Here is a 24,082-nt window from a genome sequence, read left to right as displayed (position 1 = left end):
AAAGCGACAAACCAGGGCTGCACTATCCGCTCCCATCAGCTGACGCCGCGCTTGAAAATCCTCCCCAAACCCAACAACAACAACAACAACAACAACAACCACGTCATGAAAATAATACTCGCCGAAGCAGGTGGGCCACGCCGGGGTGGGTGGTGGATGAGCTCATACGAAAGGGAAAAGAAACAAGTTTAGCTTTTTGGAAACGTAGCGACGGCAGCAGCCTCATTTGAACGCCAAACGCCATCGACGCCGGACCGTTGGAGCGAGAGAGCTTACATAGAAGAACGCGGACAGTGTGACAGAATCCCCACCATTGTGTGTGCGTGTGCGAGAACTACGATAGTGCCCTACCCGTATTATGAGAAATTTTCGTACAGCTCTTTCCTCTTACTAATTGGCAAAACCCGAAACCGAAAAACTTCTGTTACGTGGCCGCAGCGAGTGCATAAAATTTTTTCAACGCTAGTCAGCTAAGCTTCTCAAAAGACGCGTCTAATCGCCTCACTCACACTCGCGCCCCAGCCAGAAGCGACCGTTTCGATTTATTCGGTTTTTGTGTTTGGAAAACAAAACATCCAAAAGGAAAACAAAATCGTGGGGCGACCAAGAGAGGCCCAACTCTGCAGCGGGTAACAACAAAATCAATAATTGGCCCTGCGTCCGGTCCTTGAGTCTGTGTGAGTGTGTGTGCCTGAGTGTGCGTGGGCAACACTGTGAGAACAACTGGAGCAATGCCTTGCTGATTGATAGAAAAAATAGACAAACGGCAGGCGAATAGCAACAACAGAAACCAGAAAATCGCAAATTGAATTAAGGCCGAGAAAGATCCGCCATGCAGTCGGTACAATCGCCCGGTACACCTGTGAACAGTGCCCCGGCCAGTGCAGCAGCGGCTCCGCCGCCCACCGCCTCCCTCCCGGTCATTCCGTTCTCGTCCGGGGCCGCTCCAGCTGGAACTGGTGCCGCCAGCAGCACTCCGATTAGAATCAACAGCGCCAAGCATGCGGGGGGCGGTGCTGGGGACTCACTGGCGCCCTCTGCCGCCCATTCGCACTCGATGCCGGGAACCCCCCAGCAGTCCAGCAGCGTGCCCACCGGCAGCCAGCTGCCCCTCCCCCTGCCCACCGGCGGCGGAGGCTCGGTGACCCCGACGGCCCTGTCCATGGGCGCCTCCAACCAGTCGCTCGGCGTCAGCGTGGGAGCAGCCAGCAGTGTCAGCGGGATTAGCATCACGCCGCCCAACAGCGCCGGTCTGCGCCAGTCGACAGGTGAGTCCCGTCCGCCCCTGGCTTCTATATCGCTTTTCGATGTCGTTTTGCGTTCCATTTCTCGTGTTCTCTCGCTCGTCAATGTCATTCACACACACCTTCGAGTCTGTATCGCATTCAGTTGCCGATTCGATCGCTCGCTTCTGAATTAAATTCAAACGATTACCACTATCACACGCACAACTGCGGTCGAAAAAATGGCACAAAAAGGCGCGAGCGCAGATTGCAGTAACTTCCTTATCTGCACCGTGGATTGAGTTACTCTTGTTTTCATCCTGACTCACCCAAGATGGGCTGTACATTATTCCCCAACGTTCGTTCTGCACTCTGAATGTTTTGCCATAAATATTATTTTTATCGTACCGTTTAATTTATCTAGAAGTGTAGCTGTAAAGTTTTATTAGACCCTTATCACCCTTTATTTCGATGTATTTTTAGAATGGTTCATAATTGTTTTATGGGTTTTATGGCTATATAGTGTATATAATAAATATAATAAATGTGTTGCTCTTATTTTGACCGCATATGTAAATCAATATCGTTCTACGTTTGATTTTAATTCCAACTTCCGTATTCTGTGTTCCGCATATGGTGTGTGTTTTGATTACACTGCTCGTCTCTCATTTCAAAATCCAGCTCATCATCTGCCGAGCCGCCGCCCCCCAAACTTCCGTCCCGCCGCCTATGGGGGAACCGCCATAGGCTGTCGCCTAACACTCGGCTTTTGTTCGGCGTTTAGCGCGCTTCCGCTCTGCGGGTCCATTCATCCGTGCGAGATGCCGATGCTCCCTCCCCGCGGATGGTGTTAATTAATTTACCCACCACTTTTTGACTTTTAGCCCGACTGGTTGGGTTGCCAGGCCACGTATAGATACATAGCCGGGGGTTAGTACAGCCTTTGTGGCCCATTTCCATGACAATCGGACAATCCTCCACTTTTCATCCTAATGGAGCAATCAGTAGTGATGTATGCAGATTATCCAAGTAATTGAGTTAGTCCCCAGTCAAGATCGTCTAAATCCAGCTTACTAATCCAGATGACATAACTTTATATATAATTATTCTGTTGATTTTCTTGGAAAGCGATGAGATCAGAGTCCAGCTGCTTTTATTGACAGTATTGTTTGGTGTTTGTTTGTTTTAAGTTTACAGATTCAAGCAGGTTTATGATTTGTTTCTAGTTTTCTGTTTAGAACACATGCTATATTGATTCCCAGCCTTGAATGATAATGAAACTAGTTGCTAAACATTTAGATATTGAAATACTGTAGGCCTTCAAGTCCATTAGCCAATTATCGATTTGCATTCAAAATACAGCCGTTCGACGGCGTAAATATTCCTCGATAAATAAATTAGCTCCATTATAATTGAAAAGGACAGCTGTCCGGCAGTTGCTGAATTTTCAGGCCTCCAGGTGCCTTTTCCCTCCGCTTTCCATGCGCTTTATCGATTTGGAAACTTATCCGACTTTTGCTTTTTATTGGCCTGGCATGTGGGCTGGGCGGTCGGGCGGTCGGGCGGCCAGGTAACGAAAGCGACCAGGCCAGTGGGATTTTGCACACGCACCATTGCCCCGTTGCCCCGCTGTCTTTATTGTTTTCTTTATGGCGTGCAACTGTCATTAAAATTATTATTCGCATGCTGTATTACTTTATAGCCCAGATTTCAGTCGTTAATAGAGGTGACCTTCAATGCTTTTCAGTTTAAAGGAACTTTTTAAATTTAATTTTTATTTTAAAAATATTTTCAAAAATAACTCATCCGGCACGAAGTGCAGTCTGAAGTTCATTAAAGCGACCTTGCTCAGAATATTTTATTGCAATGTATTTAATGAGTTCTTAACCCCAAAAAGAGCGTGATATTGAGGTCCATCCTATTCTTCAACGAGCGGTATATTGTCGCAATTAGCTGACACAGCATTCCCACTCCTACTCACTACTTTCTACCCGAATACGACTTTATAATTGCCATTGTAGTCGCCTCGTCTTTGCTGTTTATTTTTGTGGCCCCCGGCCCCCTCAGTGGGTGTGGGCGGGCAGTGGCCCTGTCTTTGAGCGGTAAACTGCATGTCGTAAACGTTCGGGAAATCGGAAAAGCGCACACCTGCCACCTGCCACCTGCGCCTGCCAGTGCGGCATATGGAAAAGTATTCGCCGAAAGGGAAATTGCGTACAAAATAAATACGGAAAATCGATGCATAACTGTGATGTGTTTATATTCCGGGCTACTCTATACATTGGGAAAAACAGTTTCTTGAAATCGAAATATAAAGAATGGATGGACTAAATAAAGATTAAATTAAATAGGTTATATTTGGATTTAAATAACTATTAGTTATGCTCTAAGCACACCATAACTGATGGAATACAATGTAGTAGCAATGTTATTTAATGGTATTGTGGATAACCGAATATTTTTCTGTTTGAAACCAAAACGATATCACATGTGCTACCCAAAAACTAAGAAAGACTTTCTTAAAAAGAGTTTCAGTAGCCATAGTGACCCTAAACTTGCCACAAAAATAGCTCTTCCATTAAAAGCCAATCTTCAGCAAACCACGAGTTTCTACGAATGAATATAATAAAAGAAACTCTTCCAAACAAAGAAACAAGTTTTTGGAAAAGAGTATAGTATATCCCTTATAGTAGTATACTATACTTATATCATAGCATTAGTATTGGTATTCAAATAACTAGCGTCTTAAATTTTAATTGCAAGACCCTTATTATTTTATTGAATAACTTTTTTTTTATTACAATGATTACATTTTTTTTGCGGTCTTTCATAATTTTGGAATTGGGTTGTGCATCACAATTAGTGCATTCCTGCATTCATCATAAAGCTTAGAGGCCGAGTCGACCTAAAGGCGCTCGAGAAACGATTTATTATTATATATTAAGCTATTTTTTATTTATTAAGCTAAGAGGAGTTAGTAAGAAAATTTAAATTACTAAATTTTAAATTTGAAGGACCGGAAAGAGATGTTATAGAGTGGAGACCATTGTAATCCGAACATAAGACCCTAAAAGGGCCGTGCTGTGGATATGTCGATTTACAATGGCTAAGGAATAGAGGACTAAAGTTTCTAGTCCTTCTACTTCAAATCCTAGCTATTAACAGAATTGTAATATAGTTTTAAAAATATTCATATGATATAAGGGTATTTGTCCTTTTTTAATCAAAAAGAGAAATGTTTTTTACTTAAAAAGACCAGTTTTATAAACTATTTTGCACTTACATATATTTAGCTAAAAAATCAATATAAAAAATGTTACTTTTGTGTTTCTGGAGCAAAAGATTCAGTTAAAAGGTTCACTATTATTTTTTCCATCACTGTATTATAGTTTCTTTTTATCTAAATTATGTTTTTTAAATTATTACTTATAAATTTAATTATCGAACTAAATATAAATGAGATTATGTTAGACTTCCAATAAAAATAAATTTAAAAATATAATTTATAAACTCCGCAAAATAGCTGGAAAAGTGCATGCCCATGTCCACCTGGCCAGGCATTATTTTTGCGCAGTTCTCTTGTTTTTGAAGATGGATAGCGAGTAGTGGGGGCAGGAGGTCAGTTGGAGGACCTTCGTCCTCTTCTTCACGCCCACCTCGCAGCGCGCCGAGTTCTATTTTTGTTTTGGCGGAAAATTGTGAGCCCCCACTCCAAAAGGTCAAAAGTGAGATGGGCTGGCAGATGCAGCGGGCTTACTGCTCTTCGCACCACCGGGAATCTGCCGGCTAACGGGATTTACATCCGAATTTGCATACCCAACGAGTCCATGATTGGGAGCCATACCTCTTGCCGAGGTGTGTGTGAGACTGTGAGTGTATGTGTGCTTCGATGAATATTTTAAAGCATGCTTTTGGGCAAATTACTCGGCAATAAATAAACCATGCGAGAGGAAGGAGCAAAATGGCAAACAGGATGTGGTCGAGTGGTATTTTGTGTTGTCCACTAATATTGATATCCCGAGTGGAGTTTCCACATCGATGTGTGTGACCCATTCGGACTATGAGCCGCAGGCACAACATTACACACACGTTCCAGCCCCAATGGTTGGCCCACAAACTAGTAATTGGATTACGTAAAAAGAAGCAACAAAATATGGTCGGGCTTTTTGGCAGGGAGGGGTGCCAGCGGCCATTTGGAGCGGCGCCATTATAGCGGCCAAAAGTGACGTCATGTTGGCCGGGCCCAGTGGGGGAACTCATTGCAGTCGCGCTGAGTTGCAACTTGCAGTGTCTTGGCTGACATCCTTTGGCCGGAGACTTACTGTCTTGCCACACGCGAAGGCTCTAACATGGTTCTTGCTCACTGAGAAAAGTTTTAAATAATAACAGATAGATATTTAAGACTTTACTTAATCTTAATAGTTGGCCTTATTTCTCCACGTGCCTGGCCTGAACTTTGAACTATTCGAGAGCTAGGAAGGCGTGTTCTAATTGCTGGAATTGATTGGCTGCCAGGCGTTGGCGCTTTATTTAAAATCAATCAGTGCCATGGTATTGTGTGGGCCATCTTATCGTCATCCGTATCTGCATCGCCATCGCCATTCCCATCGCCATATCCAGCAGCAATCTTAATTACCAGCCAGCCAGTCAGTCTCTTGGGCGCCTCCTTGGCGCTCCTCCAGGCTCGGCCGAGCTCCTTCGTGGCGCTCCCATGTCCGATAGCAGACAATTGATGAGTCCATGATGAGGCCATAATTAAGTTCGTAATGGCAGTGGCTGTGCTGCGAGGCGTCGGCCCAAGGCTTCGTTACGCCTGATTGGATCAAGTGGCCAAAGGCTCAGTGCGTTCAAGGATGTTCCACTCCCAACTAGGCACTTGAGGGCTCAGTTGATTGAGTAACTAGCTCTCACTATTTCGAATGGTTAATGGGTTTTATGTGTTTTCAGATCTTAAATTCTTTTTAAGTGTGTTGGTTTTTTTATTTTCTCTCTGTGTAGTTTCTTTATGTTTCCTCGTGTGCGTGTCACCCTCCCCAAGTACCCAAGTACCTAAGTAGTAGTCTTTGGTTTTGTCAACTTTTCAGTGTCTAAGTGTCGTGCGTATGTGCCTAAAGCTGTCCAGTGCCAGTGTCCTTAGATCTATAAACCTATAATCCTATATAACATATATTATCTATATACATATTGCTCGCTTTCTCTTTCTCCCCCTATATATACATGTGTGTGCCGCTAACCGCTCCTCAGTATTCGATTTCAAATTCAAACGGCGACCCTCGCTGAAAGTGCTCATGACCAAGCTCCCCTCCACGGACAGTCTGAGCAACAGTCCGGCGCCATCATCGCCAGGTGAAGTTTTAACCAAAATCACTACAAAATTCCAGCACGGTTAGATACAGTCTTGATCATCCCACATACCATTTATCATTTACAACAAGTAGAATCCTCACATATCATAGAAAAGATAGTTTGTAGTGGTTTTTAAGTTGATTCTTTAGTTGATATTCAGATTATATGAATGATGACAATTTTTACTACCTGTGAGATCACATCCTGTGAGACTAATTGGAGATTAAAATGCATTTCTTGACTTCATAAACATCACCAAGCACCCATCATCTGGTCAGAATCTTTTGATTTTTGCTTTTATTTTCGCGATCGGCACGTTTGGCAGCAGCTCATGGCTATTATCTGAGCCGCAGGCCGAATGCAACATGGCTAAAAGGCGCATTTGCATGCAGTGCTCATATGCCAGCCCCCTGGCCGGCGTTCCCATTCTGGTGTGACGCACTTCGCCTTTTATTTTTGTGTAGAGCTTTTGTGTGGCTCTACTTTCCTGCCATTGTTTTTGGCGCATTATTATCAAACGATTGCGGGGCGCGAGTGTGTTGTTAATAATACCCAGAGTGCCCGCCACTCACAGCTCTGAATGCTAATGCTGATCATATCTTATCACGCCGGTTATGACATTCATTAATATTTTACAGTCAGTTCGCTCTGCACTTTGATTAGGATCCAATTCGACTAATCGGTTTATTGGTGGCAAGTAGAACCGGTACAGGATTTCCCAAGGGGCCTCGGGAAGGACGGCCTGACTCATCCATGCGTCCATATCTGTAGTGCCTTCGATAAGGTGCTCCCTGACATGTTCTGATTTCAGCCATGAGTAATCGCCGAAGTTTAGATATCGCCTTCAAACACCTGGTGTACTTTTGATCCCCCACCTTTCCTCCACTTTTGATCCCCCACCTTTCCTCCACCGCATTTTAATAATCTACAGGTGTACGCCCAGCATAAAGGGGACTTAGTTTGGGGGTTTGAAAGGCTTATCAGGGTGACATAATTGTGATATATTTTGCAGGTGCTGTCATGGATGGCTTTCGCTCAAGGATAGTCCCTGCGAGGGAGTACTAGTTTAGCACTTGATTGGGATAGGTTAGGATGATCTTATCGGGGGAACAAAGCCCCAAGCTTTCCCACCGTTTCTCGAAGATGAGATCATGTAGCAGGGGGACTGGCTAATAACAAGCTCGTAGCTACTAGCTCTCCCTCCACAGTGCGTGCTTGTCTGTTTGGGAGAGCCTAGTTGGCGTTGATATCGTTATCTGAACAGCGAAGCACACTTTGTATCTACGTATCTAGCCAGCGCTCTGCTGGCGTCGGCCGAGGCAGAGACTCGGCTGAGGGCGGCCACATCAGAGATGATCCTCTGCATATACTTCTTGGCTATGAAAGCATTTGTATTCCCATTTAAAAACAAAACAAAAGCCATTATGGCAAAAGCCAGATAATTGTTTGGGCCGCTCAGCTTTAGTATCTGCTGCCGCGCTGCCACTGCCACTGCCACTGCCGCTGTCTCTGCCTCTGGCGCTGCCCCGCTGCTTTTGTCATCTGCCGCTGGCGCTTTTTGTTGTTGGCGAGTGTTGGGCTTTGTGCGCGAGCGTTTCGGCAGGGCAGAGACTCAATATATCTCAATCAGTCGGCGAGCGGCCAGCGGACGAGCGGCAGGCGAGAAATCAACAAACAGAACAGAAGAATTTTCGGCGCATCACGCATACGCCATGTAGTGCCGCCCTGTGGAACCGCGAGCAAAACAAAAGACACAAACGGCGAGAGGAATATGCGAAAGGGGCAGTTGCAGCTCTCTGACTGGCCATGAATCTGCTCCAAAGCAAGTGACAACTCCTAACTCGCCTTTCCGCGAGGAATCGCAATTAATTAATTAACGAGTGTCGCGTGGGTGTGAGTGAGGCTGTGACTGTCGCTGTGTGGGATGTGTGTGATGTGCATATTAAAATATACTCACTCGTTTTTGGGAGACCTTTATTTTTAGCCAAGCAATAAAAATAATTAATAAGAATGTGGAATACACGAGCCGTTCGGCCACTGCAAGTGCGAGGCACTTGACAAAGAGACCCCGGAGCGGAGAGTCTTCCGCCGCGGCGAGTGCCTTGCGAGATAAATTAAAACATATTCGTAAAATAAATAAGACGCCGCCCCTCTGACCCTGGGCACCGTCCGCCCCACCCCTTGGACTACATCGCACCTTGGGGCCTTGCTGGCCGAGTGTGCGTTTCTCTCGCGTGCTCTGTCTGACCCGACCCGGCCATCGCCTTGTTTTAGTTTTCATTTAGTTTTCGCGCTTTTCCCGCATTGATTTGATTTTGTTTCTGGATCGTAAATAGGCGATGGAATAGTCTCCAAAAACAAGCCACTTTGTCGGGGCTAGATCGATTTGGGAACTAAACAAACAAGTAAACAGTCACCATGCCTCGAAATCACACTCGGCAACGACTCTCTTCAAAAGCCTCCTAGAAAAATAATGCAAATAACTATGATTTTCCGTGTTTCAGGAATCGCCAACTGGGCCTCAGACAATCGGGATGGAAATCTGGCAGATAAGGCAAGTAATCCCCAAAGAAAACCTCCGGCCCGAGCCAAAATCTGGGTCACCATGGGCTGATAAGGGCCGTTGTCTAATTTAGTTATAATCGATGTGCTTCGGGCCAGATAAACAGTCGTGAAAATAGTTATAAACATTGGAGGGTCAGACCTCCCGAAACACGCCACGTGCATGTATTTCTGACATAAAAGTGACAAATTTTTCAGCTAAGCAAATTATAAATGCTAATTAGATTAACAATGCGTTTCGAACTTCTCGCCAAAAAAAACTCAAAATTAAAAGCTTCGCCGGGCAATTGTCGGCGGGCATTTGACGTAATCGCAAGTCGAAATTAGAGTCACATCGCTGATATGTACTTCAAGTATTTCAATATTTTTAGCGGCTGCAGAAGACGAAAGGTCCCCTCTTCTTAAGTCTATGGTTTGAAGTATTTTTAATTTGTTTTTGATTTTTCTTTAAATTCCAACAGTCAGCGGCCGAGGCTGCCAAGCTTAATCGGAAGGAGTCCTACAAGGCCCAGAGGAAGAACTACAGACGCGAGAAGAAGCGAGTGGCCAGTGAAATGATGAACTCGCTCCAGGATCCGGCAGTGATCGTACTGGCCGACTGGCTGAAGGTGGGTTGGCATTTAACAACATAATTCAACCTTACTTAAATCTAAAATCTTTGTAGGTGCGAGGCACTCTCAAGTCCTGGACAAAGCTGTGGTGCGTTCTGAAGCCAGGACTGCTGCTCATTTACAAGAGTCAGAAGACTAAGAGCAGCCACTGGGTGGGCACAGTCATGCTCACGTCCTGCCAGGTCATAGAACGCCCCAGCAAGAAGGACGGTTTCTGCTTCAAGCTCTTCCATCCTTTGGAGCAGTCCATTTGGGCACCGCGCGGACCTGACAAGGAGACCATCGGTACTAGACCCCTATCCTAAGACTAAATAAAAATATTGACTATTCCATGTTCTTGCAGGAGCTGTGGTCCAGCCGTTGCCTACGGCTTACCTGATATTCCGGGCCCCCAGTCAAGCGGCTGGCAAGTGCTGGATGGACGCCTTGGAGCTCTCCCTGCGATGTTCTGCCCTCCTGCTGCGCTCGAACAGCAGCACTGGGGCAGCGCCCTCATCCAGCTACGTGGGCGATCCGTTACCGGTCTCCCACGAGACCCAGTGGTCGGAGGCGGACTACGAGAAGCACTTCAACGAACATGGTAAGTGGGCCCAGTTCCTGGCTCTGCCGCCATCTGATGCGGTGGACACCTCTCGCTCCGACACGAGTCTGTCGGCATCTGGTCGGGCTGCGACTCCGCTGCTTCAGCAGCTTTACAGCAGCGCCGTGAGCAACTGGGAGCGCACCAGGCGGCTGCCGCGTTTCGGCCAGCAGTCCCAACAGCGAAAGACTTCGTACAGTGACGCCTCCAGTGTGGAGCACGGCATGGGGACCATGGGAATGGGTCAGCGCAGGCGTCACCACCTCAGTCCCATCAGCAAGTCCATGTCCTTAGGGGCCACACTGTGCAACAGCAGTTCCAGTGACGAGGATGACGACGACTATGCTCACAGCTCGCAGAGTGTTTTGCGGCCAGTCAGTGCTCCTCCGGACTGTCTGATACTGCCGCAATTTCGTCTGAATGTCAAGGGTGAACAACGAACGCCCCTTTTATTTTCGATGTGTTTCATTGGGGATACCACATGGCTCTAATAGTTTTCGTAATTGCTGCCTTTGTTTTCCTTTTCAAACTTCAGTTGCTTGTAGCTTCATGCAAATTCAAGAAATAATAGATCTAATGATACAATGTGGTTTTCCCCGGAAGTTAGCTAGAGATCATCAGACATTCATACGCAACAGTAGACTTTTCATTAATTGTTCAAAATTAATTTTTTTTGTATATTCACCGCCCGGAGAAACTCCCTTTACATTATCCTCACTCCTTTGGTCAGCCTAGACGCTATTGAACCCTCACAGTATCCTGCTTTCTGGCCGCGGGGTCATGTCCGGGTCTTTGCTAGACTGAAGCGGCTTGACAAGCGTCCGTGATGCAACTCCCATCTTCCTCCTAATCTTGATCTTATCGTTGCGTTTGTGATTCTAGATCTGGATGCAGACAGTCAGAATGAAGCACCCAACGCTGTCATGTCCGGTCTGGAGTCTGAATCGGAGTCCGATGCCGCCGAGCAAGTTCAGGAGGACGGACCAGAACAATGTCAGGAAACAACCTACGTGCCCATAACCGAGGAGGAGTTTGGCGAGGTGACCTCTTAATACCTTTTTTCTGAGAGGACCATTTTTAAATAATTGAAATGGCATTTTGTTTTTCAGCAGCAAGGAGAGCAGGTAGAGGAGTTGGCCGAGGAGAACAAGAGTTTGATCTGGTGTATTGTCAAGCAGGTGCGACCCGGAATGGACCTGAGCAAGGTGGTATTGCCCACCTTTATCCTGGAGCCGCGCTCCTTCTTAGACAAGCTCAGCGACTCTTACTACCATGCAGACATTCTCTCCAAGTAAGCTTACATCGTCAGCTTCAAAAGTAAACCATTTACTGACGATCTTTCACTTCTAGGGCCGTCCACGAAGATGACGCCTTCACGCGGATGAAGCTAATAGTCCAATGGTACCTGTCGAGCTTCTACAAGAAGCCCAAGGGCTTGAAAAAGCCCTACAACCCGATTTTGGGAGAGCGGTTCCGCTGCTACTGGCAGCACCCCACCGGCAGCCGAACCTTCTATATTGCCGAACAGGTCTCGCACCACCCTCCAGTTTCTGCTTTTTACGTGACGAACCGGGAGGACGGCTTCAGCATCACCTGCTCCATCCTGGCGAAATCGAAGTTCTACGGCAACAGCACCTCTGCGGTGCTAGAAGGCGCTGCCACCATGACGTTGCTGCCGCGCGGTGAATGCTATACGGCCTCCACGCCGTACGCCCACTGCAAGGGCATTCTAATGGGCACCCTGTCGATGGAACTCGGGGGCAAGATAAACATCGAATGCGAGAACACCGGTTACAGGACGGAGCTGGAGTTCAAGCTGAAGCCATTCCTTGGCGGTTCGGATGCCACGAATGTAGTAGTTGGCAAGATCAAGCTGGGCAAGGAGACCCTGGCCACGATCTCGGGTCACTGGGATAAGGAATGTCGTATTAAGGATTCCAAAACGGGCGAGGAAACGCTGCTATTCCGGGCAGATGCTGAGATGCGTTCCAAACGTCTAACGCGGTATTTGGTTCCTCTCGAGGAACAGCAACCATTCGAATCGCAGCTTCTATGGCAGCGTGTCTCGGATGCAATCGCTCGTGAGGATCAGGTGGCGGCCACCGAGGAAAAGACGGTGCTGGAGGAGCGCCAGCGTTCAGATGCCAAGGAACGGGTCAGTACAGATTCCCAATATATACCTGGTATTTTTGAGCTCGACAGCTACGGCCAGTGGGTGTACAAGTACGCGGATCTGCGTCCATGGGACTCACGGAATGATGTGCGCCAATACGAGTGCGACTACAAGGTGCTCACCCAGACGCGTCACAAGTCCGTGCCGATTATCCACGGAGCCGAACTAATGCATCCGCTGCGTCCATCCCTCGAGACCATATCACGCAGCCAAAGACAATCAAACGCCGGGCAGGGTACTCAGCCGGGCGGTGCAGCGGCCCCCAAGGCCAAGAACAAGAGCCTGGTGCTGGCGCCACGCGACACCAACTCTGACTCCAGCCAGTCGCCCCAGGGCGCTGTGAAACGGAGCTCCACCAGTGCCATCAAGCAGTGAGTGTTATTTTAAATTGTTTATAGAACATTTATTGAACTTCCGCTTCAGACTCGCGCTGGCAGTTGATCAGGTCAACCGGGTTCTGGAGCAGCACACACGGCAGCTGAACGAGATCAGCCAGCGGCTGGAGCGGATACAGTACGCTCCGACGTCTAGCAATATGAGCATGCAGTCGCAGCACCTGTGGGGCGGAGGGGTGTCCCAATCCACTGTTTTCAAATCGCTTATCTACGCCGTGATTGGCCTGGTCGCCAGCCTCATTCTGCGCTGGCTCTTCAAATAGAGCTAAGGATTCGGGGAGTCGTTGTTGATGTAGTCTTGTTTGAACTTCAGGAAAAAAAAACACTTGGAAAAACCTTCAGTTAACATCATATACAGCTATATATATTATATAAAACACCCTAGAGTACATTCGATATATGCTTTACTGAACTGTATATTTCGGTCCCACTCAAATGCCTTCGCACGCTGCCAGAGATTGGTCGACCCCAGGCCTGAGTCCAGGCACGACCCGGAACGTCTAATCACGAACTATATATTCATAGGCTAATAAGTGTTTGTCTTATATTATAGATATAGTAAGTCTTAATAATCCAAGTCGCTCCCACAGACAGTGTCCATGTGCGGTCCGTTTCCTTTAGACTGGGTAGTCTGGGTAGGTTAGGATATACGCATATACATATTATATTTATACATAAACACATAAACACACATATATACGATTAGTTGCACCAGATTTCGTAAAATTCCAACTTAACCGATGCTACTATTTTAGCTAGTTCGCTTATTTTCCTTCCGATTCTTTATGTAACTACCAAATTGAACAAAAATGCTCGAGAGGCTCTCTGCCCTTCGCAACACACACATTGCGTACACTGTGCAAAATACCTTAGTGATTTAATACGAAAATGCTTATAGTATTTACATGTAGTATCAATTAAACAAAACTTGATTTTCCTTTTTCCCAAAAACCTGCAAAATATCTTCTGAGAAACGTAATAAATTTCCCTTTTTCAAGTCAAATTGGATGCGTTTTCGTGGGTGGTTACCTAAACCTTTTCATAAGAAAATATACCAATACTCGAGGGGAGCTTCTTTACTTTGTAATGTCAAAAAATTAGGGATGTCGGAAATATATCAAAATATCAATATATCGATATATTTTCTCTTAAAAAAAATATTATTATCGGAATATTTTTTGGGCAAAAATAGTCGATAATAATATTTTTGAGTTGGTATTTCCGATATTTTATGTTTGGTCACTCTTAAGCCAGAAATTGGCATTAAGTTATCTTATCACGCCTGGAAGTTCGGTTCCATCTGAACGGTTGGCTTCTGTCATTAAATGTATTGTCTGTGACTCCCGTAGTCGAATGACAGACCAGCATATAACCGAAAGAATTCCATGAATTCCATGAAACTTTTTTTTTTGTATTAAGTTTTTTTTATAAATAAATTTGAATACAATGTCCTTAATAATTTTGTTATTTTTTATTTCAAGGAACTTATATAAAAGTTGCTTGAGAGTGGGTATAAATATTTGTTGTTTTTTCAATTCACTTTTTAAATAAAAAATAGCTCTTATTTGCAGTTCATGGCGGATGAAAACACATATTAAAACCTTTTTTTAAATTTACAAACCACCTTTTTTCAATTTTAGCTGACCATAAAAAATATCAAAAATACTCGATATATCGATTTTTTTTGGTGATATTTCTTAATATTATCGATTGATATTTTTTTCACAGCAAATATCATCAATACGATATTTTTTCAAAAACCAACAACCCTACAAAAAATCAACTTATTTTTTTGCGTTTCCGGATAGATGCATGATTTAGTTTTAATCTTCCAAAATTTGAGGCAGAATCTTAAATTACGAGAGTTATCGACAGTTTGCTCGGCCCGTGTCCTACAGATCGCCAAACTTGAGCAATCGTCATGTGCATACCAGCTACCAGACTTTACTGAAATTATTGAAAATTGTGTATTAAAAAAAATAATAAGAAACAAAGGAAAAATAAATTTTTTTAAATTTTATAAAAATTTAATTAAGATATATAATACTTGTTACTGCTGAAAGATAAATTCAATCAGTATGGCTGAAAAAAACATAAATTCATAAATTAAATTTTATTTAAATTTGATTCTTTGGTTTTATCCCTTGTTGTTTGTTAGGTTAGACAAAAAAAAATTATAAGAAAATAAGGTTGGCTCTTTGTGCATAAAATTAAATTCAATTTGAGATATTATTGATAAGAGTTTAAAAAAAGTGGTTTCGAAAAAAACGTTTAAAAAATGTTGGGTGAACGTACCCCACTGCATGTGACAATATGCTCGAAAAAGGTGTGTCGCATCGAACTATCTTTTGATATATTTAAAAGATAGGTAACTTTCATATTTGCAACAAAGGTATGAGAATTACGTAAAATTCCCTTACGTAAAATTCAACTATAAGTCAACTTATAGCGATAATCGAGGAGATAGCAGTGAGTGGCATTAAGGGAAAGGTTAAGTTAAACAATTTATGTGTTCAGATAAAGATATAAGAATAGAGGTTTGAAGCTTCTAAGGGAAAATGCGTTAGAAACTCTTATAGTTTGAACATAGTACTCATCGAGGATCATGCTGGGAACATATTACCTTTTAAACTTTGTTGTTTCCATTTATCTCTAATCAGTTAGGCTCATATTTAAAGTTGTAATTAAAAACAGATTTTAAAGTTTTCTTTCTGTATCTTTTATTATTGTGTTTTAGCTCATCGCTTCGCTTACATTTACAAGTAGTTTATATATATATTTTGTATATATACTATATATTCTCTACAACATTTACGATCATTCTGTCAATTCAATAGCTGGTATTACTCGCTTTCTTCACCTCTCATCTCGTTTCACTTAATATAGGGACTCGTTTGCGTTCCGTTTTCTAATTTAATTTTACGTTTTGTTCTATAAGCAACCCGGTTTGCAATCAATAGTTCTTTAAATGTATTATTGATTATTTTATGCGATCGCCTTTGCTCCGCTGTAGTCATGTTGAGTAGAAGATGCTGCTAAATATGCGCTAAGAGTACACTTATATGAATAGTTGGTTTTCTCCGATCATGCCGTTATGTAAGTTTTAGAGCGGGCGGGGTTACACACAGTATAGCAATAACTAGTTTTACTTTTTAATTCATTTACTTTACTTTGCTGGCGGGCTTAACATTTAACACGACGAGAAAAGCTGAGAGAAGCCGGTACTCGGAACTTATAGGAGAAGGTCAGAAGGGATGGGAGGATGGGGAATTCGGGTGACAACAGTTGCAGTGAGGGACACCACTATGGTAGTCTCTAGTGCGGAAAGTAATCGTTGCACAACCCACAACAATTTGGTCTTATAAGCGATAAAACAAACAACAGATATCGTAATCGCCGCACGAGGCTCCTGAACCGCTTCCTTTTAGGAAATAAAATATGTGTTGAGGGCCAAATAAAAAATTTGAATATTTTCTAGCTTTGATTTTGCGACATATACTAAAATATAAATCAAAAATGTACAATTAAAATGAGCTATGAAAATCGGTTTACCCACAACCTGTAACACATGTTGCTGGCTGGTAAAGTATTTTAATGCTTTTAAAGGGAATAAATATTTATGATTTAGCATTTTAATATTCATCACTTCGGCTAGGAAACACAGCTAAAGGGGCTTACTAACATAGTATATAGGCGTGTAATAGAGACTAAACTGTTGGAACCTGTTCAAGGATTACTTTTTCAGACACCCACTGAAATCGACCCACCCAGAGAGGAGAGGTTAGAGCTATAGGCTTAAACACCCTGTATCATTTCATTCGTGGCTTATGCGAATTCGGTTAGCCTTAATTTACAATTGGACACGCATGTGGATCAGCTCTCTACGATATATAGTTACATACAATTGCGCTCTGCACAGCAGGTAAATAACACTTTCGAGTATATATTCAAATATAGTATTCATGTAATCATCGTATTCGTATGCCGTATTATGCGATCTCTAAACTGTACGTGCTATGTGGCATTCATATTGCACTATTCCTCAATGGCTGCTTGACTGGCTGGCTGGCTGGCTGGTTGTGACTGCTCGTTCCGGCAGGTGCTGCTGGTCCAGGTGTAGGCTTAGCAGGTGTGCACCCTCAGATGGTTCTGCAGCGTACTCTTCTGCCGGAACTGTTTGGGGCAGTAGGAACAGTTGTAGGGCTTTTCCCCGGTATGGATCTTCATGTGGTTGTTGAGCGTAGCCACCTGCCGGAAGTTGACCTCGCAGATCTTGCACTTGTATGGCTTCTCGCCCGTGTGCGTCTTGATGTGATTGACCAGGGTGCTCTGTTGCGAGAAGAATCTCTGGCAAACACTGCAGCCAAACGGTCGGTCTGGATTATCGCCCTTCAGCATGTGTATCGTGCCCACCACGGTCATTCGGCCAGGCGGTGATCCCCCGCCGCCACCACTGCCGCCGCCCTGGAACGGTTCGACTTTAGTGTTGGCGGCTGCCGCTGCTGTCGCCACCACCGAGCTAACCGTGGTGCTGCCATCGAGGAAATGAAGCAGTGGATGATGGTCCAGCTGGATGATGTTTGGCGTGCTGCCATGCAGGTTGTTCGGCAATAGTCCACTCGTCAGTTGTTGCGTTCCGGGCGCCAGAGGAGCGGGCATTGAGTGATCCACTGCAGATTCAAGGATTGGAGTTGGTGAAGATTCGATCAGATGGAAGGAGTGGCATGCGTACAAGATTTAAATAAAAGCTTCGTTAGGGAAGAGCGTTAATAATCAATACACACAGTGGATAAACAGAAAGCGGCTCATTGGTAGGGCGAACACACAAGCGGCTCACCTGTGGCTGTTACGGCGCCTCCACCACCACCTCCTCCACCGGCGCCAGCCCCACCGTGGGCGAGCTGGTGCGTATGCGTCTTGAGGTGGTTGGTGAGAGTGCTCTGCTGGCGAAACTGCATGTGGCAGTAGGAACACGTGTACGGCTTGTCGCCCGTGTGGATCTTCTTGTGGTTGGCCAGCGTTGCCAGCTGGCTGAAGGACTTGTCGCACGTCTCGCACTTGTAGGGCTTGGGATCGATGTGGGTACGCTCGTGATTATGCAGCGTGCTCAGCTGTGGGAAGCGGCGCTTGCAGACGCTGCACTGGTACGGCTTCACCAGCTCCTCCGCCGCCGGAGAACTATAGCTGCCGGAGTACAACGTCTTTGAGATTTGAACTCGCTGATGCTGTGGCTGATACGCCTGATGCATCTGCGACTTTCGGTGCTTGCCGCTCGGCTGCGGCTGATAGTTCAACAGGGAGGTGGGCGTGCTGGACTCCGCCGCTGTTCCGAAAGAGGAATACAGGAATAGATTAATCAGAAAGTCCAACAGACGAAAGCATACTTACCCTTGTGCGTCTTGATGTGATTTATCAGCGTGCTTTGTTGGCGGAAATCCTTGGCACAGATGTTGCAGGTGAAGGGTTTCTCGCCGGTATGGATCTTCACGTGATTGGTCAGCGTCGAGATCTGGCGGAAGGCTTTGTCGCAGTGCTTGCACTTATACGGCCGCTCATCCGTGTGGATCTTCATATGGTTGCGTAAGGTGGTCAGCTGCCGGAACTTGTTCTTGCACACGTGGCACTGCTTTTTCTTGCGCGGATCATCTACCACCACCTCCTCCTCGCTGATCACACTCTGCACCTCCTGTTTCATCGGCGATATGGGTGTGTGATTTCCTCCGCCGCCGCCACTATTCGTTGTGGTAGTGGAAATATCCAGCAGGTGGACAAGCGGATGTTGTGGATGGAGCATGGCCTGGTGGGTGGGATGCTGGATGGCCTGCACGGCAGTTAGTTGGTGCAGGGCGAACGGGCTCTGCTGCAAGCTGGCCAGCGTGGCGGGTTGCTGCAAGCCAGCGCCCCCACCGCCACCACCACTGCCGCTGCCACCACCCCCACCCCCACTGCCTCCTCCGCCACCGTTTCCACCACCCCCGCCTCCACCACCGTGGTTCGCTGGCAGCTGGTAGTGCTGGTAGGTGGCCATGGCTGCTGTGGCGGCGGTCGCATGGTTCAGATGCATGGCGGTTCAAGAGCTATTCGAGATTTGTGTTTTAGCGCTTCGTAGTTATACAATGGTGGCCACTCCGTAAGCCCTCGGCCATGCCCACTCGGACCCTTCCCCCCGCGCGCTACTTCTCTACGCCTCCTGCTCCACACCAGCACGACCACCACCTCCACCAGCACTCCCCGGGCTTTTTCGATTTGTTATTTTAGCTGTCTGCACTGTTTTCTGCTTTTGCTGGTGCTTCTAGTTTTGTCACTTCTCCTCTTCTTCTCGCACGCTGATACCACGTTGGCTGGGGAAAGCGCGAATGTGTGATAAGTGGATCGGGCACCACCTGACACACAGTTTGCACCGATTCGGGCTCGGATCGTGGCTTTTTCTTGCTGGTTTCTGCAAATTTTCCAGGCCACGCTCTTTTTGTATCCGTATCCTTATCAAAACAAAAATGACTGGCGTGGTTTTCCAGGGCTGGGCTAACAACAGAGCTGCATTGATAATACATCGATATATCGATGCCAATTATATGTTTATATCGATATATAAATATATCGTAGGCAGGGCTGCGGAGACAGTTTGAATTAAAATTCAAAATCAATTAAAATTATAAAAATATATTAATAAAATAAATATGTATATAAAATATATGAAGTTTTTTTTTTTAATACTTCCCCTGTTTTTAAAAGCATTTTTTTAAATTCATAAATAGTGGCTATTAAACTATCGCTCAGTCTATCGATACCTGAGGCAACGGATTGATGCGGTTTCAGGTCAAAGGGAAACGTAAACCAAAACAAGACGGATATTCTGAAGCTAATACGCAATTTACGATTCTATAGCCATCCCAGGCTACGAACTACTACCACCATGAGCAAATCCGACAAGAAAAAGGACGAAAAAACATCACAGGCTACCCATTTCTCATCTAGCGACGAAGACGAAGGCGGAGAAGGTTTGTGTTCAAAACATTGAGAAATGCTTCTACTGTCACTGAATATCAAAATACGATTCCAGATAAAGCCACAATGGATATGATTCGTCGCTTCTTTGCACACACATTGAATCTGGGCGGCTCCGTGGACGAAAAAGAAGACCTCAAAGTGGAGAAAGTGAGGAATGTATGAATGTAATCTAATTATTAACTAAATGGAAATCTTTCAAGGTTATACCCGACCTGTCCTTTGAGGGCTTTGCCGCTCATTGGCGAGAGCATGGTTTCCGGAAAATAGTGACAATGGTGGGAGCTGGAATTTCCACCTGTACATGAAGCTATGAAAACCAAAGTATTTGCATTACAAAATATTCCTTTTTCAGCTGCTGGCATTCCGGACTTTCGGTCGCCTGGTTCAGGGCTGTACAGCAACCTAAAGAAGTACAAATTGCCGCATCCAACGGCTATTTTTGACTTGGATTACTTTGAGACGAATCCGGCGCCCTTCTTTGCCTTGGCCAAGGAGCTGTACCCAGGATCATTTATTCCGACACCGGCACACTATTTCGTCAGACTGCTCGACAAAAAGGGTCTGCTGCAGCGTCACTATACACAAAACATCGACACCCTTGATAGGCTGACGGGTCTGCCCGAGGAGAAGATTATAGAGGCGCACGGCAGCTTTCACACCAACCACTGTCTGAAGTGCCGCAAGGAGTACGACATGGCCTGGATGAAGACGGAGATCTTTGCCGATCGACTTCCCACCTGCAAGGTCTGCAAGGGTGTGGTCAAGCCAGACATAGTTTTCTTCGGAGAAAACCTTCCCGCGAGTTTCTACGAGAGTCCTGAAGAGGATTTCCGTGACTGCGATCTCCTCATCATAATGGGAACTTCGCTGGAGGTTCAACCGTTTGCTTCGCTAGTCCAGCGACCCGGTCCACGATGCGTTAGGCTCTTGATCAACCGTGATGCAGTGGGGCAGGCTAGCTTTGTGCCTTGGATGAACCCCCAGGAGCAATCGCTTTCCTATGGCAAGCCGAACAATACGAGAGATGTCGCCTATTTGGGAGACTGCGACGCCGGAGTATTGGCCTTGGCCAAAGCGCTTGGATGGGATGATGAGTTGCAGCAACTCATTGCTAAGGAAAAGGGGAAACTGGTGAAGAAGCAGCCGCAAAGGGAGAGTGGGAAGGGTCAGGATGATGAGCCGTCGACTGCGACTAACAAAGCAAAACCACATTCAGACAAGGATGATAAGGCTTCCAGCAGCGGCCGCCACAGTAGGACCTGAGATTAGTTAGTGCAATTCGTAGTTAATTTGTAGTTTCGTTTCCAAGAGTGCAATTTGTTTACATGGATAGAATAAAGCTGACAATGCCATGTGCAGTATCAAGCTAAGCCGTAACCCGGTGCGCTTCATTTCATTTCGCCCCGTGTGTGTTTTTCTCTCCCGTTTCCGGCTTTCAATTATTCAAGTGCCATTTGTGAGCCATTAGCGTGTCCCTTTTGACCGAGCCACCATAAACCGCAAAAACTGATTGAGTTCCTCTGCCGTTTCCGGAGCGCACAAAAAGCGGCAACCGCCAACAAAGGTTAACTCTCGACATGTTTCTGTTTCAGGTTTTGGATTCGGATTCCGATTCAATCCCGTTCCCGTCCCTGCCTCAGTCCACGTTTACGCCCCGCTTGACATCATCATCAACCGCCACGACGCTGTGGGCGTGGCATGTGGCATTCTAACTGCATGTTTGTGGGGCAGCCGCTTCGGATGCTGCTGCATCTGCAGCATCAACTTAATGACTCGCAATCCGTCCTGCACACACTCGCACAAGGCAGCAGGTAATGAAGCCTCTGCGGTGAATTGGCCAATAGAAAATACGTACGGGCGGCACTAATTAAAACCAAGCTCCCAACCAGGCCACCGGGTGACCTCCTGCCGAAGGAGGTAAACGGATATTGTTAATCGTTGACAACAGCATAACGGGAGGATGTGGGGCTGCGGCTTGTCAACTTGGCCCCCTGCTGCCCTGGCTGGCTGCGGGTGCATTAGGAAATCAAATGCAGCCACGGAAATATTGATAGCCACGCAATTTGTTGCAGTTGCAGTTGGAGTTGCACTTGCTGTTGCTGTTGCAATTCCAGTTGGTGCCCCAGAACTTTGGCAATTAAAGCTAATGGCCTAAGATCTTGTCTATTTGCAATTTTCCCGAGTGTTGCCATCCAAGTGAATATGTTACAAAGCACTGAAAGAATATATTTTAGCTTACGAATATTTTTTGAACTTCTGTGACTATTTTAAAGAAAGGTTTTTAGAATTTTTCTGGACTTTAAAAGATATTTTTATATTGCTTTTAGGATTTTTTAAAAGTTAGATAATTTTAGTAATCTAATTTTAATTTCCGTACATATATTTTCTTTAATATTTTTAGCACTTATTAACATTTTGGATTTAATGAAAATTAAAAAAAAAATACAAATATAATTCTTTCTTTAAAATATAATTATATTTTACTGAAAAAATTAAGACAGATTTAAGAGCAGACTAGAATTATTTTTTATTATTTCTTCCAGTGTGGCCCACTCTGGAAATTGACTCAAGTTGGCTCAATATTAACTTGACTTTGCCTCACTTCCGCCTCATTTCCCTCCCCCCTGTGGAACGCCATTAAGTGCACTCCATACAAACGCCATTGAGGAAGCTGTATGGAACCCGAAGGCGGTTTCGGTGCGGGCTCCGGGGGCAGGTCATATTTGTGTGAACATGTTTCATATTTGTAATCAAAATCCGATGCCCCCGACCGCGACCCTGCCACCAACCCAGCCTGTTCATCAATCGCCCCAAAAGAATGACGGACGTGGGGAGTGGCGGACACTTTCCGATGTCATCAGCGACAGCTGCGCTCGCGCTTTGATATTGAATTCTTGACATGATTGTTTTGCGGGGGAGCACAGCTTGTCCTGGAATTGATTGAGCCCTTGAAGGCCAGGAGGACCCTAACCCCAACCCCAGTTCTCAAACACAACCGAACTAAAACCACAAATAACTCAGGCAGGGATAATAAAGCAGGGATCCCCATCGATTCCACAGACGCCAGCCGCAAACCTATTTAATGGGCGTTTATTCTAAAATATGTCCTCTTATCGTGGCATAAACGAAATCTTTATGAATATTTTATTATTGCTTTAATAAAAAGAAAGGCAGACGAAGGAGCTCCCAACGATGGCTGTTCAGAAAACGCAATTTGTGTCAATAAATGTGGGAGCGTGTTAAGACTGTATAGGAGGGGAATAAAACAATGTCGGTTAAAATGTTAATAACTAGCTAAAAATAAATATATAAACATATGTATGTTGGCTTGAAAAAAAACTATATCTGTATTTTAAAAATCGGCTGGGAGTCTTTTCGAGAACTACCGATCTTAAATCTATGTCTTTTGGATACAATTTATATAAAGTTCTCAAAAGAAGCATTTATTCAAACATTAACAAAATCGTCTTTTTATTCGCTTTTACACTGAACCAAGTTGGACGTGGAGATCGAAGTGAGATGAGAATAGGATTTGATATAAAATTTTAGGTTTATTAATATAAAACTGCAACATTAATATTAAGTTAATATTGCAGGTATTGATAGACGGTAAATGGACGCAGGAAATAAAAATAATAAATTAACTATTTAAATGTGTGTTTTTAATTGTTTTTTTTTCATGGTCTACATATTTGGTTATTACTTATAACATTTTTAAAATTAACATTAAATGCTATGACTTAATCGTCATAAATAGATACTTAAGACTTTTTCATACTAAGAGTTATGATAACGTTAATAAAGCTTATTCGGTATTATCTCCGATAATTAAGTCACAATAGACCGATAAACGCTCGTATCTTTTAGTTCTTGCTTCATAATTCTTTTTGAATTAAATTATTTTTATATGTTTATGATTGTATGATTTAATATTCTGTACGTTTACCATTTCCATGTAATTTAAACGTATGTACATATAAAATTCCTACTAACTTATCCTAGACTGTACTTGAGTTGGAAGCTCATGTTCTTGTGCGCATAATATCCCAAGCTAGGGAGCGAGGGCATAATCGTCATAATCATTTTATGCGCATGTTATATAGCATACTTTTGTGAGCATAAATTTTTATTTAGGTCTTTGTCAACACAATGCTCCGAAAACGATTGAGTGGGCGACACCCACA

The 24,082-nt window shown here is 44.7% G+C and overlaps 3 protein-coding genes across 15 annotated transcripts; 2 read left to right on the top strand and 1 right to left on the bottom strand.

The window, feature by feature from the left end:
- The first annotated feature begins 132 nt into the window (after window positions 1-132).
- On the top strand, window positions 133-13,286 carry Orp8 (Oxysterol-binding protein-related protein 8). Of its 11 annotated transcripts, none has more exons than XM_017249482.3 (10): window positions 133-1,268; window positions 6,468-6,569; window positions 9,074-9,123; window positions 9,593-9,739; window positions 9,796-10,027; window positions 10,086-10,322; window positions 11,205-11,362; window positions 11,432-11,613; window positions 11,673-12,866; window positions 12,919-13,286. In XM_017249482.3, exons 1-10 carry the CDS (start codon window positions 833-835, stop codon window positions 13,151-13,153), a joined length of 2,973 nt encoding a protein of 990 aa, XP_017104971.2. In that variant the 5' UTR covers window positions 133-832; the 3' UTR covers window positions 13,154-13,286. The 11 variants fall into 11 exon arrangements, with proteins under 11 accessions (XP_017104971.2, XP_070138356.1, XP_017104972.2 ...); XM_070282255.1 differs by having other exon boundaries at window positions 9,074-9,127; window positions 9,597-9,739; XM_017249483.3 differs by having other exon boundaries at window positions 134-1,268; window positions 11,435-11,613.
- Window positions 13,287-15,585: 2,299 nt separating this feature from the next.
- LOC108130868 (zinc finger protein 501) lies at window positions 15,586-19,428 on the bottom strand. Of its 3 annotated transcripts, none has more exons than XM_017249535.3 (3): window positions 18,279-19,424; window positions 17,728-18,213; window positions 15,586-17,560 (listed from the first exon to the last, which is right to left on the bottom strand). In XM_017249535.3, the coding sequence occupies exons 1-3, from the start codon at window positions 18,952-18,954 to the stop codon at window positions 17,013-17,015; spliced, it is 1,710 nt and encodes a 569-aa protein (XP_017105024.2). In that variant the 5' UTR covers window positions 18,955-19,424; the 3' UTR covers window positions 15,586-17,012. The 3 variants fall into 3 exon arrangements, with proteins under 3 accessions (XP_017105024.2, XP_017105025.1, XP_017105026.1); XM_017249536.3 differs by having other exon boundaries at window positions 17,423-17,560; window positions 17,675-18,213; window positions 18,279-19,428; XM_017249537.3 differs by having other exon boundaries at window positions 17,498-17,638; window positions 18,279-19,428.
- A 244-nt stretch (window positions 19,429-19,672) lies between these two features.
- Sirt2 (Sirtuin 2) lies at window positions 19,673-21,294 on the top strand. The gene is made up of 4 exons (XM_017249321.3): window positions 19,673-19,888; window positions 19,951-20,045; window positions 20,099-20,195; window positions 20,251-21,294. Exons 1-4 carry the CDS (start codon window positions 19,804-19,806, stop codon window positions 21,159-21,161), a joined length of 1,188 nt encoding a protein of 395 aa, XP_017104810.2. The 5' UTR covers window positions 19,673-19,803; the 3' UTR covers window positions 21,162-21,294.
- The last annotated feature ends 2,788 nt before the right edge of the window (window positions 21,295-24,082 follow it).

The sequence above is a fragment of the Drosophila bipectinata genome, chromosome 3R (assembly GCF_030179905.1).
Source record: "Drosophila bipectinata strain 14024-0381.07 chromosome 3R, DbipHiC1v2, whole genome shotgun sequence".
Classification (NCBI taxonomy): Eukaryota; Metazoa; Arthropoda; class Insecta; order Diptera; family Drosophilidae; genus Drosophila; species Drosophila bipectinata.
This window is presented reverse-complemented; position numbering and strand designations above follow the sequence as displayed.